Source organism: Chamaea fasciata, unplaced genomic scaffold, assembly GCF_029207755.1.
Source record: "Chamaea fasciata isolate MVZ Bird 193981 ecotype frontalis unplaced genomic scaffold, bChaFas1.0.hap1 SCAF_6, whole genome shotgun sequence".
Classification (NCBI taxonomy): domain Eukaryota; kingdom Metazoa; phylum Chordata; class Aves; order Passeriformes; family Sylviidae; genus Chamaea; species Chamaea fasciata.
Window position 1 is genome coordinate 11418214 of NW_027094091.1, and position 15571 is coordinate 11433784.

A 15571-nucleotide genomic window follows, 5' to 3' on the forward strand; every position below is an offset into this window, starting at 1 on the left:
AACATCTGACATGATGCATGATGTCTGCAGTCTCATTAGTGGGGAGCCATTAAAGTGTCATGGGTTACATCTGCACTCCTGTTGTACTATCCTGTTGTACTCCTGTCACTATTTGACACTAAATCTGCAACCGCTTATTTTACAAAAGCCAAGCACAGAAGTTCAATTGAGATCTAATTTAAATTAGAAAACTGCTTTTGCACAGTCCCTTAAAAACAGTATTTGGCACCAAAGAAAACTGCTTAACCCTGTTAGTTGAGCTGTGGAGAGGGATTACCTACCTGAAGAGAATTCTAACTCCAGAGTTATTTTTTACATACAAAAAACATCCTGTGGTAGAGGACAGAGATGGAACAATCTTTTCCTTGAACAGAAAGATATTGCATCATCACTCTATACTGATCTGCCCAGCTGCCTTTTCTGTGGGGAAAAGAGGAAGTTAATACCAAGAGGCAAGTTTAGCAGAGTCAGGAAAACCTTATTTTTTGATAAAACTTCAAAAACAATTCCATGTTGGTTCTCTAAGCACTGCTAAAATAAACTTACAAAATAGCTACTAATATATGTACTGCACATGTGTGTGTTACCACTATTTATGTAGCCTTGTGTACTGTCATGGTCAGGCTGAAGCCTCAATCAAATTTAAAAAATGTGGTTCTAAAGATATTAGAACCACATCAAAAACAAGGAATCAAGACAAGCCTATTCATATTGCATATGTTAGAGCATTTTCAAACTTCTGCTTTTAAAAAAAATCCAGCATCACCACTGAAGCAGCAAGTTTATCAAGTTCTGCCCAAATCTCTTTCCAAAAAGACAGGAACACAACTACCAGCAATTACTGCCCAGTGAGGAGTGGAGAGCAGCAGCTCCACAAGCATTCAGCTATTCCTTTTTTCCACATTTCAGCTGTGCTTTGTCCCAGGCAAGGTTAGTAATTTCTGTGAAGTCACCTCTTAAGAGGTCATTCCTTTCCACCACACCTCCCCCAGTTCAGTATGCAAACCTATCCACTAAGGCAGCAGAGACAGCACTGCCAGGGTTTCTGTTCCCAGTTTACTCCAGGTCTTGAAGTCAGCTGCAAAGCTCCTTCCTGAACAGTCTCAAAGCCTTCTCAGGCCAAGCAGGCTCAACACTGAGCCCATTCAGGTATCTCTGAAGTTTGGTATCACCAGAGACAAGGAACTGTTACTCTGACACACACTGAACCAACAGGAAGAAAGGATGGACCCCCACAGGATCTGTCAAAGGGTGGAGCTGAGCAAGGCAGGCATGAACACACCACTGACACCTGTTGGGGCTCACACACACCCCTTTGGACTTCCAGGCAACACATTTTTTTTTTAACCAGAATGCCCAAGATATATCAGTTTACTGAAACAAAAGGGTAGGGGAGCTTAGGATTTAGGAGTTTTTACAACTAGAGCATTTGGGTTATTCAGAAAATCAGAAAACTTTACTGATGTGACTGTTTTGTCAGGGCTCCTTACATGAAGTTCTGCAGTACTTGAACTCCTGGCATGCAGCACAGAATCACAACTGCAAGCAACAGAAAACTGAGATGGCATAGGTTGCTCTGTAGGCTACCACTGACCTAGCATAGAGACTACATTTGCAAGTAATGGGTTCTTTACTCTTAAATAAAAGACAGTTGGTGTACAGAAACATGTATGAAAATTGTCTAGAAACTGACCCTGCTCATGCAACCTGATGCAATTTCTTATCTGCATTTAACCAACACTAATTTGCAAATGCAAGTAAATTTTTGTTACAAGTTTTAGAAATACACACATCATCTCCTGCTCTCAAGATGCATGCTCCAAATTTTAATTAGTCTTTCAATTAAGGTTATTTTCAGAAGACAAAACAAGTGGGATAGTCATGCAAATTAACTACTGGAAGGACTTACCAGTCTCATGAGCAGAACAGATGCGAAATAAGGACAGTGGAGAAAGTTCAAAAGGTTCAGTTTTGTAGAACAATTTTATCTTGAAAGACAATTTTTCAAATGAGTATCAGACTCGCATGTGTTCTTAAGAAGCAAGAAAGAAACAGAAGCAAGTCAAAGTCCGTTTCAGCTGCTTCTGAAGGAAGACCCTGAAACTACCCTGCTAACTCTAAACTACACAAGGAGAGAGCAGCAAGGCCTTGAGCCCCTCGGCCTATCCAAGGCTAAGTCCATGTAGAGACTTTAGATAAGTAAGCAGATGTTAATCATAAGAACCAGGTAAACCCACACTGAGCACACAGGCACTGTAAGAGATGCCTCCACAGACATTATTCCACAAGCCATCCAGAAAACGACATTGAAGCGAGACATTTTAAATTATGAACAGCACCTATTAAGCAAAAAATATATTAAGATAAATTTTATTAAGTATTTGCTGCATTGTCAGCAAAAATGTCCAGCCACCTTCTCTGATGTGGTATTAATTCAATTAACACTATCTAGGAAACATTCCCAACAACAACATTGTTTTCTTCTCATCCTCCAATGACCTTTTCTATTCTGTACTAATCATAACTTTTGCAACTTACTAACAAACAGAAGAAAGATTCTCATTAGATCTTTCTAATTTGCTCATTTAACAATTTCCAGAGACTGAGAAAATAAATCCTGAAAAACCAGCAACATATTCTATTTTGTTACCTGATGAGTGAAAGAACAAGACTGACACGTATATCATGATGACTGGAGAACTGATGGACTTGAAAAGGTATAGTTGTCAGGAGACCCACCAAAGTCTCCTGAAACACCCTAAATCTACATTCTCCAAAAGGAAAAGCCAGCAATTGGTACCCACAACCCAGTAACATTGGTTTCTAGAAATAATTCACTAGAAGCAGTTCTTACATTCCCTCCTCTCAAACCCAGATCACCTCTCAGTCAACCTATACACCAAAACAGCCAACAGACAGAATATCATCAAAAAATGTTCAAGTACTTTGGCTATGGCGAAGAACCTCCATGAACAAGTCAGAAGTTATGCTTTGACTAAGATTCCAAAATTACATACAAAAACAGGGTCTGAAGAATTTTGTCTCTGGGAGATTGCCAAAGGTCAGACTAAAGGAAGAACAATGCTTGGTTTATGGATAAATAAATCAACAGAAATAGAGCCAGACAGCCTACAAGTTGACTTAACTATGAAAGATGTAAGTAATCACAGAACTATGTTTTATAAACTCCTACCACATTTTATAAACAAAGTTTTCCAACCACTAACATTCCAGTATGTTCAGTAAGAATCAAAAACAATAACATTTTGTTACAGCATAACAGATACTAGCAGGTCTGGAAAAAAAATACTTCCACAGTTGAGAAACAGTAATACAATAAGTTAGCAGCATAGCATACCTGATAGCTTGCAATAGGGTAACTTCGAAATTTCTCTAGATTTCTGGGAAAAAGAGCAGGGTTTAATAAACTATTTATCAAAACTACAGTATTCTGCATTTATCTTTCTTCTTACAGGTTCTCCTCATTTTACAGAGGAACAAAGCAGTGCTGACTGCACTGAAGTATCCAAGACATGCAGAGATAAATCAGGCTGTAACCCTGTGAGTTGAGCTTTAGGACTGGTTGTAGCAAGCCAAGAACTATTTCGTGCATGGACAATGCTCAGTGCTGGTCTACCATGCAAATACTGAAGAATTCTCAAAAACTGGAGTTTCAGCAAGTAAGGACTGTCATCCAAAACCAACACTCGGGCCCAACTGTAATTGTAGAGTTACATTATCCCATACAAAAAGGGAAAATAAGGATTGCAATTAATGTCGACAGTTTCAGTTCAACACCTAGTGGAGAACAGGCCACATGACAAAGTTCAATACTTTATTCTCTGAATAAGACAGGAATTCTGAAAACTGTATCATACAATTTTCAACCTTTCTCAAAAGCAAAGGCAGTTACCTTTGTAGAATTCCAACTTTCCACCTGTGGAAGATTTGCTTTGAGAGAGAATGTTTATTTCAGAAATTTCTGCTGATTTCTTCCGTTTCACACAGAGCCGTGGTAGTAAATACAGGTGGGAGTGGAATTCTAGTCTGTCAGTTCCAGGAGACAGAATGGTTTTCAAATAAGACCCATCCAAACCACATTGTGAAGACTGAAACACCTTTCAGATGAGCACACCTGACTGCCTCACAGGCTGCCGAAATACTGCTGCCAGCATCCTGTGTTAAACACACCCTCAGTGCCTCTGCTGCCTCCCACATCACTGAAACAGGAGCTTGTTTGCCCTCCTCTCCTCCCAGCCCTTATAGCCACCTATTGTTGACAACAATTTGCTAGAAATGCACCCAGCTAAAGTAGTAGAGAAGGACAAAACTGCCACTAGATTATTCTCTTCCCTCCAACAGGGCAGTGAATCCTGTGGGGCCAGGCAAGGGCAGCACTGGGGAGCCCAGGGCACAGCAGGGCAGGGCAGCAGCCTGTGCTGGGTGGCCGTGCAGGGTCCCTCCATCGGGGCCTGGGTTTCTGGAGTCCTTCCCATCAGCTGCTGGACAACCCCACCTGCAGCTCAGCTTGGCTTTGTTCTTCCGTGGTCAGAGGCAGGGAACTTATATCTGCCCCCACAGTGCATCCAGCTCCCTCTGTTCCTCTTGCCACACACTTCAGTCCTGTGCCCACCTACCCCCTCCTGAACAGACAATGCTCTCAGAGGCTTCATTGAACAGAAACTTGCATGGAAGAGGAGACAACATCCTATCTAATATTTCAGATTAGTCAATTGCAATTATTTTCATAATTTTTCTTCCCTCCTGTGGTCAGTGAATTCCCATTTTTAGAGACATGAAAGTGGGAAATCAACACTACAATGTTCCTTGTCGTTTTACCTTCCTTTTAACACCAAAATTAGAGAAGTACTATAAGCTGTCCTCTCATTAAAAGCAACAAAAAGCCTTATGAAAGGGTCCTATCCACGAACACAGATGACTGACTTTTGCCATCAATGGACCTAATTCCTAAATTCAGAACTCCAAATTATGTATGACCAGTAATCTCAAAACATGGGTGTACAGATGTGATACAAACATATTAAATTCACATGATTTCAGACTTAACACTGAAAGCAGTAGCTACTATTTTGAAATTAAAGACCTATTTCTTATCAGATTACAAGGTCACAGGTATGTGCTTCTATGTATGGCACAGGATACCAATCCTGCTCCAGAAGCTTTCTTCCAGGAAATACAGATTCTTTGCAAATAGTAAAATGTAATTTTCTTCTTAAAGCCTTTTATTTCATGTGTAGTCCCTACGCTCCTTAGAGCTTCCTGAGATCCCAACACTTAGAACACTCAGATCAAAAACTTCTAGGAGTAGCCTGAAAAAAAGAAGATCCAGATTCTTGGGAAAACAGACAATATCCATGGCAGTGGACTAAGTAAAGACTTATGCTGCTTGTAATCCATTTAAATGAAACAAACTGCACATTATTTAGCTGTACACAGTCCTAAGCCCTTTATGGTCACTCTCTATGTAAGCACAAAAATCCTCATTCTCACTTTCCAAAATGAAATTTGAAAATCATAAATGAAAAGGGCAACTCCTCCAGTAAGATCACTACAGTCCTGATTCAGCAAAGCTGCTTAAGACCCACACATTTTAAAAGTTTCAGCAGTACATTACGAAAGTCCAAAGGTAAAACTCATTAACCCACACTACTCTGGGTCAATAAGGCAAAGGAGCAGACAAGCCACTGCCTCTTTAGTCTCCCACCCAGTTATTTGCTCACATCAGTTTTCAAACCAAGTTCCTGCATATGTTCCAATGAAGGAAATTAATTCCAGCTCCTGTTTACGTGAAAGACCTCTGGGCTTTTAAAGTTGATACAAGTGACACTTGAAAACAACCAACCTGTCATTTTTTTTTTTTTGTCAACAGTCATCATTACAGCTGCTTTCAGAAGCAGTAATTCATTCTCATATGCCAACGTGGAGCCTAATGAGAGCACTGTAACTTAAGCACTTTCAATAGAAAAGCTGTGAGTAAGAAAAGCAGCCTTTTTCTCTCTTTGGATCTTCCTGCCCACACCCAAAGGTGCCTCCAGCAGCCTGAGGAAATAACCAGACCTTATGGATACTCAAATTGCCGAAGACACAAACTGAGCCAGAGAAGCAGTCCAGGAAACTTTCACCACAGTGCTCAAAGAGGCAGGGCAGGAGCACTCCATTCCCAAGTGAGCTTGAAGGTGCCAGGACTGAAGGAAATGAGCCAACAGGGTTCCCTTTTTCTTTGATCTCTTCTACAACTCATTTTGTAAATGCAGTCTCAAACCAAAACTTCATAACACACCACAGAACTGACACGGAACATGCAACCTTGTGCACAGTGCACACATTAATATAGTCTCAAAAGGAAAAATAAATGTACAGAGTGCCCAAAAATAACCTGGTATTCTAAAGCAACTACTTCTCGAAGCACTTTCTTGATACTGCAAAAGACTTACCCCTGATATGTAAGTAGCTTAAGCACATGTGATCAAGCACTGGAGGCATCTAATTATTGTCAGTATTATCTCTACAGGCAACCACAAATCTTAACTGACATGTCAAGGCTAAGTTTACCCTGATAAGATCAGAGAAACTAACACATCTTCAGAGGCCAGATGGGGTCCAATATAAGCACAGGTGTCGTTTCAAGCAAGGTTTCACCCTTTTACCAAATATCAACAACCTGTGCAAAAAATTAGGCTGACTCACCTTTGCTCCCAGTGGTTCAAACCTGTATCCTAATACCCAGAGAAGCCCTCAAAGAGCTAAACCTGCAGATTAAGGCTGAGTGTCTGCACTGCAGCCTTACCTCATGACCATCAGACTGCTGGAAGGCTGTGTACAAAGCACTCAGGTCTCATTATACCATGCTGTATACACATGTGCCAGCCACTGAACAAAGCCAAGGCAATTTGACTTTCTCCAGCCATGGTTCACCCTTGGTTCTCTAAAGTGAAGTTTATGCACTCAACCTGCAAGACTGAATCACAACTTCCAGCACAGGGTACAGTGCTAAGAACACACTCCTCTCTGGGGCTTGGTTTATACCCACCACTGCAGCACTTGGAACAAACTGCTTTAGGAAGCTCCCTCTCAGCAAGCTGGTCTTTAACAACACTATTCAAAAATACCTCCTCTTCATCTCACACTGCACACAAACCCCAGTGCAGAGCACAGGGTGAGCTGGGTAGAAAAGCAGCTACTTTCAACCAAAACACTGCAAGGCCCAGGTTCATTTACTTCAGTATTGGTTTAAATCCTGGGAATCCAAGGAGCTCACAGGAACTCCAGGGAAAAGGGAGTTTTCAAACCCATGGATGGCAGAGTACAAATACCAACAAAAACTAGCAACAGCATGTTTTGAACCTTAACAATGCTGAGAGCATAAATATAAATAGTACTCCCTGTGGCACAGAACAACTTCCGAGGCTCCCTGCTTGTTCAATACCCGTGAAACTCACCACCAGGTCTCATGACATGAGACAGATGCACAAAATCTGGGGGTGTGGTGTGCGAGTACAGACAGAAAGTAGGCAACTCTTGTTTCCAAAACAGAGCAGAAAGTGGATGCCAAAGAGAAGGATATTCAAGGTCAGGTTACAGACTGAGCACCTGGAACTTCAAAGCTGATCACCTAGTTTGAACTTAATCCTCATATTCTTACAATGACATCACCTAGTGACCAAGATTATCTGCTCCCCATTTCAAAGGCAGTAATGACAGCCTTTGTTTCCTGGCATTCAATGTACCTGCAAAGATTCAGGTTCAAAAGCTCAGTCCAGTGAGTACTATAGCTTCTGCAACACTGGTAAAACCACCACAGACTACACTAGAACAGAATTTGGACAGATGGCTTTGCTGTATTGGGTAAGAAAAGTTGAGAAGTGGTTAAACATCCTCTCTGAGTGGGGTCTAAATGTGCCTGTTCCACCGTGCTCCCTCCAGGGTGAAGGACAGCCCTTGTTTGAGTTAACAGTAGTGTTACCAGAATGAGTAACAAAGTTAATGCTTTGAAGTGTTGAGAAGCCTCCTGCTTCAGAATTAAGTCTGGTTCCATGGCAACAAACAGACAAGGGTCCACAAAAGCATCAGCACCTCAAACATGACTGATGACTGGAGTTCTGCTGCCCCGTACTTTAACCTAAGAATAAAAATCAACGAAGGCTTCAGCCAGCTTAGTAGGTCTAAACAAATTGATTTTCTTAAGCTTTGCAAATAAGGCAGCCTTTCAAAGAATGATTTTTGCCAATCCTTGATGTATTTTATAAGCCTACTCGTCTCATACAAAAAAACCCCAAAAAAACAAAAAACACCACATTGCATGAGGAAAAATAAATATGTCCTGAAGCCCTGTGCAAAACAGGTGATTTACAGCCAACTCCACTTGATGCCTAAGTTTCTTTCTAGAACAGTTTATCTAAAATATATCAAATTTCAGAGGATATAACTTAAAAGTAAGTGACATTATGAAGGCCTTATATAACTAAAAAAAAAAAGAATCCACCAGCACACAGCTCAACCCCCAAAAGCAGATTAGTCCCTCATTCCCCACTTCCCTGGGGTATCCACATTTCGAACTTTATCATTCCTACAAAAGTCACATTTAGAAAGTGTTTTGGGTAGCCAATGCTATCATTTCAACAAGTGGGTGACACAATGTCAAATGTTTTCATTCTATACAAAAATTAAGGACAAGGATATTAAAAAAAAAGTAACTGAGATTTGGAAAGATCAGAGAAGTCACACCAAGTGTTTGTGGAATATTTGTATTTTAAGCTTTATACCTGTAGAGTGATCAATAAAATATTTCATCACTACTAAACTACTTGTGAATCCTCAGATGCCAAAGTTCTTTAATACAGGTATAGATCCTAGCTATATTTATCTATTTATGCGACAAAAGATTAAAGACCTTGGCCAAAATCACAAAAGATACTATTGGAGAAGCCACTGCTCAGAAGAAAAAAGACCTCATTCAGAAATCCTTTAACTGTAATATAGAAGGGATCTTGCAAGATTTAAGATGTTTCCATACACCATAAACATAATATAGAGTAGGATGCAGAGCCTTAGACCCCAGCAATACTTGCCTATTTACTCATAACAGAAAAAATACGTTAATACCGATCTAAATTAAAACACCAAACTATTGTATCTTTACCTTCCTCCTAAGATCTTACCTAATCCATTAAAATACATTTTATGGAAACATTACCTGGCAAAGAAGTTTGTAAAAGGTCCCAGTATTTTCCGTTTACTGTCCACGTCCGTCTGGTGACAACACTGCTGCTGGTTCTGGTCATTGCTGTCTCGAGAGGAATTGAGGGTGACATCCGAGAAGTGCGCCTCGTCACTCTCCAGATTCACAATTGCACTTGAGCTGCTTGTGACCACGAAGTCCAAAATGTCTTCATTGCTAACTGATAAAGTTGTTGACAGCTCAGTGCTAAGACTAGACACGCTACAAACAGAGATGTCATCACTTCGGTTCAGAGTTTTGGAGGTTGGGCTATACAGCCTGACAGTGTCGTAGCCAGTCCTGGGGAAGGTGGAGGATTTCCGCACGGCGTGGTCAGGCTCGGCAGGCAGCGAGTGCGGAGGCACATACGGCGGCAGCGTGCACGCGCTCTGGAAAGCCCTGTCAGGCACCAGCTCAGGCTCTGACTGCTTTCTCTTCACGTTCAACACACTGCAGTGAACAGGCTCTGGATTTCCTATTTCTAGAGTTGGAATACCAGAATCCACTGATTTAAGGCTGTGACAATCTTCTAAAGCACTGGACAGCAGGCCAGGCCCATACTCAGGCAATGAGATATCTCTCGGGGTCCCAGAGTTCAAGTTTTGAAGGCCCTGGATACTGCTGCCCACTCTTGCATCCAGAATTCCCACAAAGGTCAAACCATTTAAAGGGTTGGATAAATTTGCGTCGGCTGTCTTGGCCCAGCTGGTAACTGGTTAAAAAGAAAGAAAAGATTACGAGTTTGCAGGAAGGCTGTGGTTTGTTCTTTACTGTTTGTTTTGTATGGTTGGGGTTTTTTCATGGTTGTTTCTTGGTTTGTTTTTTTAACACACTCAGTCCTGTCCTAATTTAGGCTTTTAATTAAGAATTATTTGTCATCTCTTGCACATGATTACTGTCTCATCCCCCAACATGAACAACCAGGACAATGGCAACTTAATTTAGGCTTCTACAAAATGTCAAGATGAAAAGCTTTCCATAAGCAGTTTGTGTTCCCATGTTTGCTTCTTACATATCTTACACATGAGAGTGAAATTATATACTAGAAAACCTGCAGTATTTTAATGTTCCCTGTGAATATCGAGGCAAACATATGAAATTTTTTTTATACAGTCATAAATTCATATTTACTGATGTCAGAGGGCTACAAAACTTGTTTCCATACACTTAGGCCAGATTCAGAAACGTTCACTTAAACAGAATTTCTCAGCATTCTTCTGGAAACCATGAAACTGATAATAGATTTGCCACAGAAGAGAATGCATAATGTATCATTGTTGCATTAAGCAAGAAATGCAAAATCTCTACAGCTATAAAGCTATTCATATAATCCATGTTTTGACAATACACACAATGCACTTCATCAGTGCCCATCCAGTAACAATGACATTTACAAATACATTGTATTTACTGCACTCAGGGACTGTGATCCTTCATCTCTGCAGTATCCATCCATGCTGTCTCCCCAGGGCTGCCAGCAGGGCAGTTAATCCACTCAGTGCCCCACTTCCAGCCTGAATCTAAACGACCTGCAAAGCAAGGGCTGTCAAATAGGAGCTACAGGTTGGATGCACCGAACTCGATGGCAACCTTCATACACCTGGAACAGCAGCAGGAATACTGCCCTGGCTTCCAGCATTGCTGCTGACCCTTTAAACACTATGCAATCAGTAATCTGACATCACACAGATCTTCTCTTCCCATATAAGGAGTTAAATTATCTACAGCTCTTCTGAAGTTTGCAATGCAATTGCTCTGCAGCAGTTGGCAGAACAAATATGCACATATTGCTTCAATTTCTTCTCTCTGAAACACTCTGGGATAAGTGTGAATGAGTGAACAGTCCTTCCATCTTGCAAACAGGCTGCCTTCTAGACAGATTTTTCTTCTGTTCCTGAAGTCTGGTCTCCTGCCTCTGGACTCCTATTCTCTCTCAAGTAGAGCACTTAATTAAAGGTGCCAGTTGTTCTCTATAAGGTCCTCCCCACATTCTGTTTTTAAAAAGAAACACACACATACCCCAAAAGAAACCCCAAGCTCCTCAATTCCAAACATCAGTGAAAACTGCTGTCTCACAGCAGTTCTAAAGCCCTGGTTAACCTCACCTGAGCCCTGCCAAAAAAACAGGGTTTGACACACAGTCCATTCTTAGATCCGAGGACATCAAGACAGTTTGGCATCATGATACCAACAGGCAGTGAATGAGAGAAAACTCATTTCAAACATACCTCATTGGTCCAAACAGAATTTTTTTTCCCCACAAGTTTTCAGTCATGTGGAAACTTCAGGAATCCAGCTGTACTTTGTATGCTACACTAAATCTTTAACTTACAACCCAAATGGTATTTGCTAGCAGATACGAAACTCCAGGTCAAGCCACTCTTAACACAGACAAAAAGTCAAGGAGAAACAGCCCTGGATATTTCATCTTTTAGACTTCTTCAGAACTTTGTAACAGCCAACTATATGTTACCCATCCAAATCAATCAATTGCCTGATCCTCTGCCTAAGCAAGGTTTCAAGTGTGTTGTTTTGACTAAAAAGCCTGTGAAGATGTGTGAACTCTTTCCTTAAAGAGTTGCTATAGCAACTTTTTTTTCATATTACCATGGTTTGAAAAGTTTACATCCCCTGCAATTAAAGAGATGTCTTGAAATAGCTGGCACACTAACTGTGTACATAATGAATTCTCTATTCACTAAAGTAAAATTGCAAGGGCCAGCAAAAAAAACAAACAACCCTAAACAGCAATCCTTGAATGCAGGCAACAAACTACACTCAAGAAGTCAAGAGTGATAGTTCAAGTGTACAAATAAGACATAACATGGAGCATTAGATATAATTACTGTTGTATGCACTGGAATCTCCTGTTCTCAGACCTTCTTCTTGAATTCACTTGTTTTTCTAACATAAGTCTGTTTTCTTCTCCCTGTGTTCACCTTTATTCCTTCGTAGACATGACATTGCTCTTCAAATCCACAGCCCACCCAGCCCCAATGGTACTCTAAAGCATAAATATATATACACACACACTTCAGAACGGGGTAACCAAGAAGTTTGACTTATAAGAATTCAAACTTATAAATGCATCTAGAAAGTGCAGCCCAGACAACAAAACACAGAAATGTAATCTGTCAGGAACAGCTTTGATGATGTTTGTGTAAACAGTAAGAACATGTTCCCATAATGAATTCCTCCCATGACTGCCTTTACTTCTGCTCAATGATTTTCCCAAGCAGCAGCCAGTCCTTAGCCTAATTGCATTGCTCTTCTCAACCAAGCTTACAAATGGTAAGCATTCAAGTGACCTTGGCAGAAGCAGTAACTACAGCAGCTCAAGAGGCCAAATACTGTAAACAAAAGAATTAAAAAAAAAAAAAAAAAAAAAAAAAAAAAAAAAAAAGAAGTGAAAATAAAATTCCACACCGGGTACTGAAGTTATTTTAACTCGACTTGGTATTTTTTCAAGCAATAAATTTAACAGGAAGAGATCCTGTAAACTGCCAACAAGGAAATGCAGAAGTATACAACACTACAGCTTGCTGGAGCAAATTATGCAACAGCAAGTTACAAAGGTTTTACACAGTTCAGCGAAACTGTGGGAGGCTTTGAAGTGTACCCATCAAGGGCTTTAAATGAAAACCTGAGATGCAATCAGCTGTCAAGCACACACATGGGAACTCCTTGATTCATTTTGAGTTAAGTTGTTGTGGGGTTGTTTTTAGGGATAGAGTGATATTTATAATCTGTTTTAGCTGCCTCACTGATAAGTGCAAAATCTGTCAATTGATGTCAAATATTCTGTCACATACTCCAATGATAACTTCTTACCATAAAGCATTTATGAACATAGCTATATAGAAACATCATCATCTCTGTACAATAAACTATTGAGAAATAGTATGCAATTTTGCACAAGATTCATAATCCCCATTGTTTATTTAAATATATTACCATCTAAATAAAATTAATATTTGAAAAGCCTTAACATCCTATGTCCTATAGAGAACATGATCTCATAAGAGGGAACATCCCACAAGAAATAACAAGGAAAAGAGTGATATGAAAATACAACCACAGTCACAAGTGGTGATGAGAGAGTAGCTAGATGTCATTTACTGATTAACACTTCCAACTTAAGTGCTAAGGAGCACCTGATAAAGACAGTTTTGTAGCCAGGTTCAAAATAAACATTGGGACACAACTATTCACACCAAGGGTAGCTAACCTGCACAACTCTGTCACAGAACACCGTGGATACCAGAAGTTGACATGTAAACTTGGGAATAAAAAAATCACTGATTCCTAAACAAAAAGAAACTCAGAAAGGCTCTAAACCGCAAGTATCAGAACTTCATGAAAATATCTATATATATTAGTTCTGCTTTCAGACTCTCCCCTGGATAAACATTTTTCTGACAGGTGGAGTTTTGATCTGTCTCAGTAGGGCTGTCCATGTGGCCTCACATTCCCCAGATTCTGATCGCAGCATGCAAGAAGGCATGTTCTGACAATAACCAGAGGCTTTAAAACAGATTTTGGCTTTGCATATCACTCAGCCATGGAGAGGGAACAAATAATATTTGATTATATTTTCTAAGATCTACAATAAAATGGCTTTTTAACCCACTTTGATATAAAAGCTAAAGATAAGACAAACGCCAAACCATCTGAGTAAAACACAACCAGAAATACGCCAGCTCAAGGCCCATTATTCCAAGTTGGCTGGGAGTTATGATGCAATTTAGGCAAACAACAAGAGTAAGACAAAAATTTGCTGAACAGGCTTTATCGTTTCTTGTCTCGCAGGAATGAGAAGAGGAATGATTGCCTATACAGCTCAGTTCTCAAAGGGTTAACATCACACATGATCTCTTCAACACTTCTGCCAGCGTTTTTTCGAAAGTTTTTAAGAACAAGGAATTTCTTCAATTACAAAGTTGCAAATTTTTTTTCTACCTAAGGGATTTTTTTAAAATAACTGTTTATATTCTCCATGCGTTTAACAGTATTTTTGTTCCATGTACCAAGAAACACACTGCTGTTATCAAGGGTAGCTTTGGGTGACCTCGGTGCACAAGAGCATCAAACTCAGTTTTGTTTAGTAAAGATTTCTTGTTTCCATTTGTTTAAGTGCACGTTCCAACAGCCACGGCACTGCCAACAGTGAAGAACTCCTGAAGGTACAGAAAGTCTGTTTTTACACTAAACATGGGATACAGCAATTAAGGCTATGTAAGGACCGCCGAAACTTTACCGGCAAAAACAAAAGAAACTGTGGGGGGTTTGTGGTTGTTTGGTTGGTTTGCTGGGGTTTTTTTTAATTAAGATGACTGTTATCTAACGCTCAGCTGGTGACCTTTTAGAAGCGTGTGCTTTACAAATCTGGCTTCTGAGCACAGTGCTCGGAGAGTAATCATAAGTAAGCCATTCACCGCTTTTCGACTGTTTTTGCTCCGTCAGGCAGGCAATACAAACAAGTTACAGTGCTCTGCTAAAGCCTCTGCTCCAGAAGTGCTTTACAGGGCTTTTACCGTCCCCACACCATTATTACTGAAAACTCTGCGAACTGCATTAAATTGGCGGCAACGTCAGGAGAACTCCAGCTACTGTGAGACGTAGTTTTGTTTGGTCTTTGGGAATTGCCTGGGAGACTTCGCCTTAGAAGAGCGGCAGCTCAGAGACGAAGGTTCCTTCCTTCTTACGGGCTAAACCCGACTCGCTCTGCAAAGGTTTCCGAGCTAGCGGCCTCCGCTTACAAAACAACTCAAAGAAACTGAAACAACAGGAGGAGAAGAAGGAAAAAAAAAAAAAAAAAAAAAAAAAAAAAAAAAAAAAAAAGCTACAACCAAAGCCTTGAGGAAGCAGCGCTCACTCTTCTCTGCGGTCTTTAACCCACTCAGTGAACGCTCCGAAGGCTCAGCCCACCTGCTCCTCAACTTTTTAACGTGCTCACGGCCGGGCAAGTCAGCAGGCGCGGCCAGCGCGGCCCCTCGGTGCTGAGGCTGCTCCCGCCTGCCCCGGGTTCTGCCCCTCAAACCAACAGGTACCACCAACACCCCCAGCCCCGGCAGGGCTGCGCCGCCGCCCGAGCAGGAAAAGCCCCGGGGAGCCCAGACGCCTCACCGGGGTAGCGCTGCTCTCCGTCGCCCTCGTCACGCTGGGCCATGCCCGACCCGCCCCACAGCCGCTGCTGCGGGACTAGGAGGCGGCCGGCGGCTGCGGCGGGCGCTCCATGTCGCTGCTCTCCGGTCCCCGCGGAGCAGCGCCGGGCTCAGCGCGGCTGAGGCAGAGCAGCCGCCCCTCGCCGAGCGCCCCCTCGGCGTGGCGCGG

The 15571-nt window shown here is 41.3% G+C and overlaps 1 protein-coding gene across 1 annotated transcript in view; it reads right to left on the bottom strand.

Moving 5' to 3' along the window:
- Nucleotides 1-15471, bottom strand: part of TBC1D14 (TBC1 domain family member 14) — a 62821-nt gene extending 47350 nt beyond the window's left edge. The window contains exons 1-2 of the mRNA XM_066185412.1: nucleotides 15365-15471; nucleotides 9215-9950 (exon numbers count right to left, since the gene is read on the bottom strand). Coding sequence (XP_066041509.1) covers nucleotides 9215-9950; nucleotides 15365-15407 — 779 coding nt within the window. The 5' untranslated portion in view covers nucleotides 15408-15471. The remainder of the gene's footprint in view (nucleotides 1-9214; nucleotides 9951-15364) is intronic.
- Nucleotides 15472-15571: the final 100 nt, after the last annotated feature.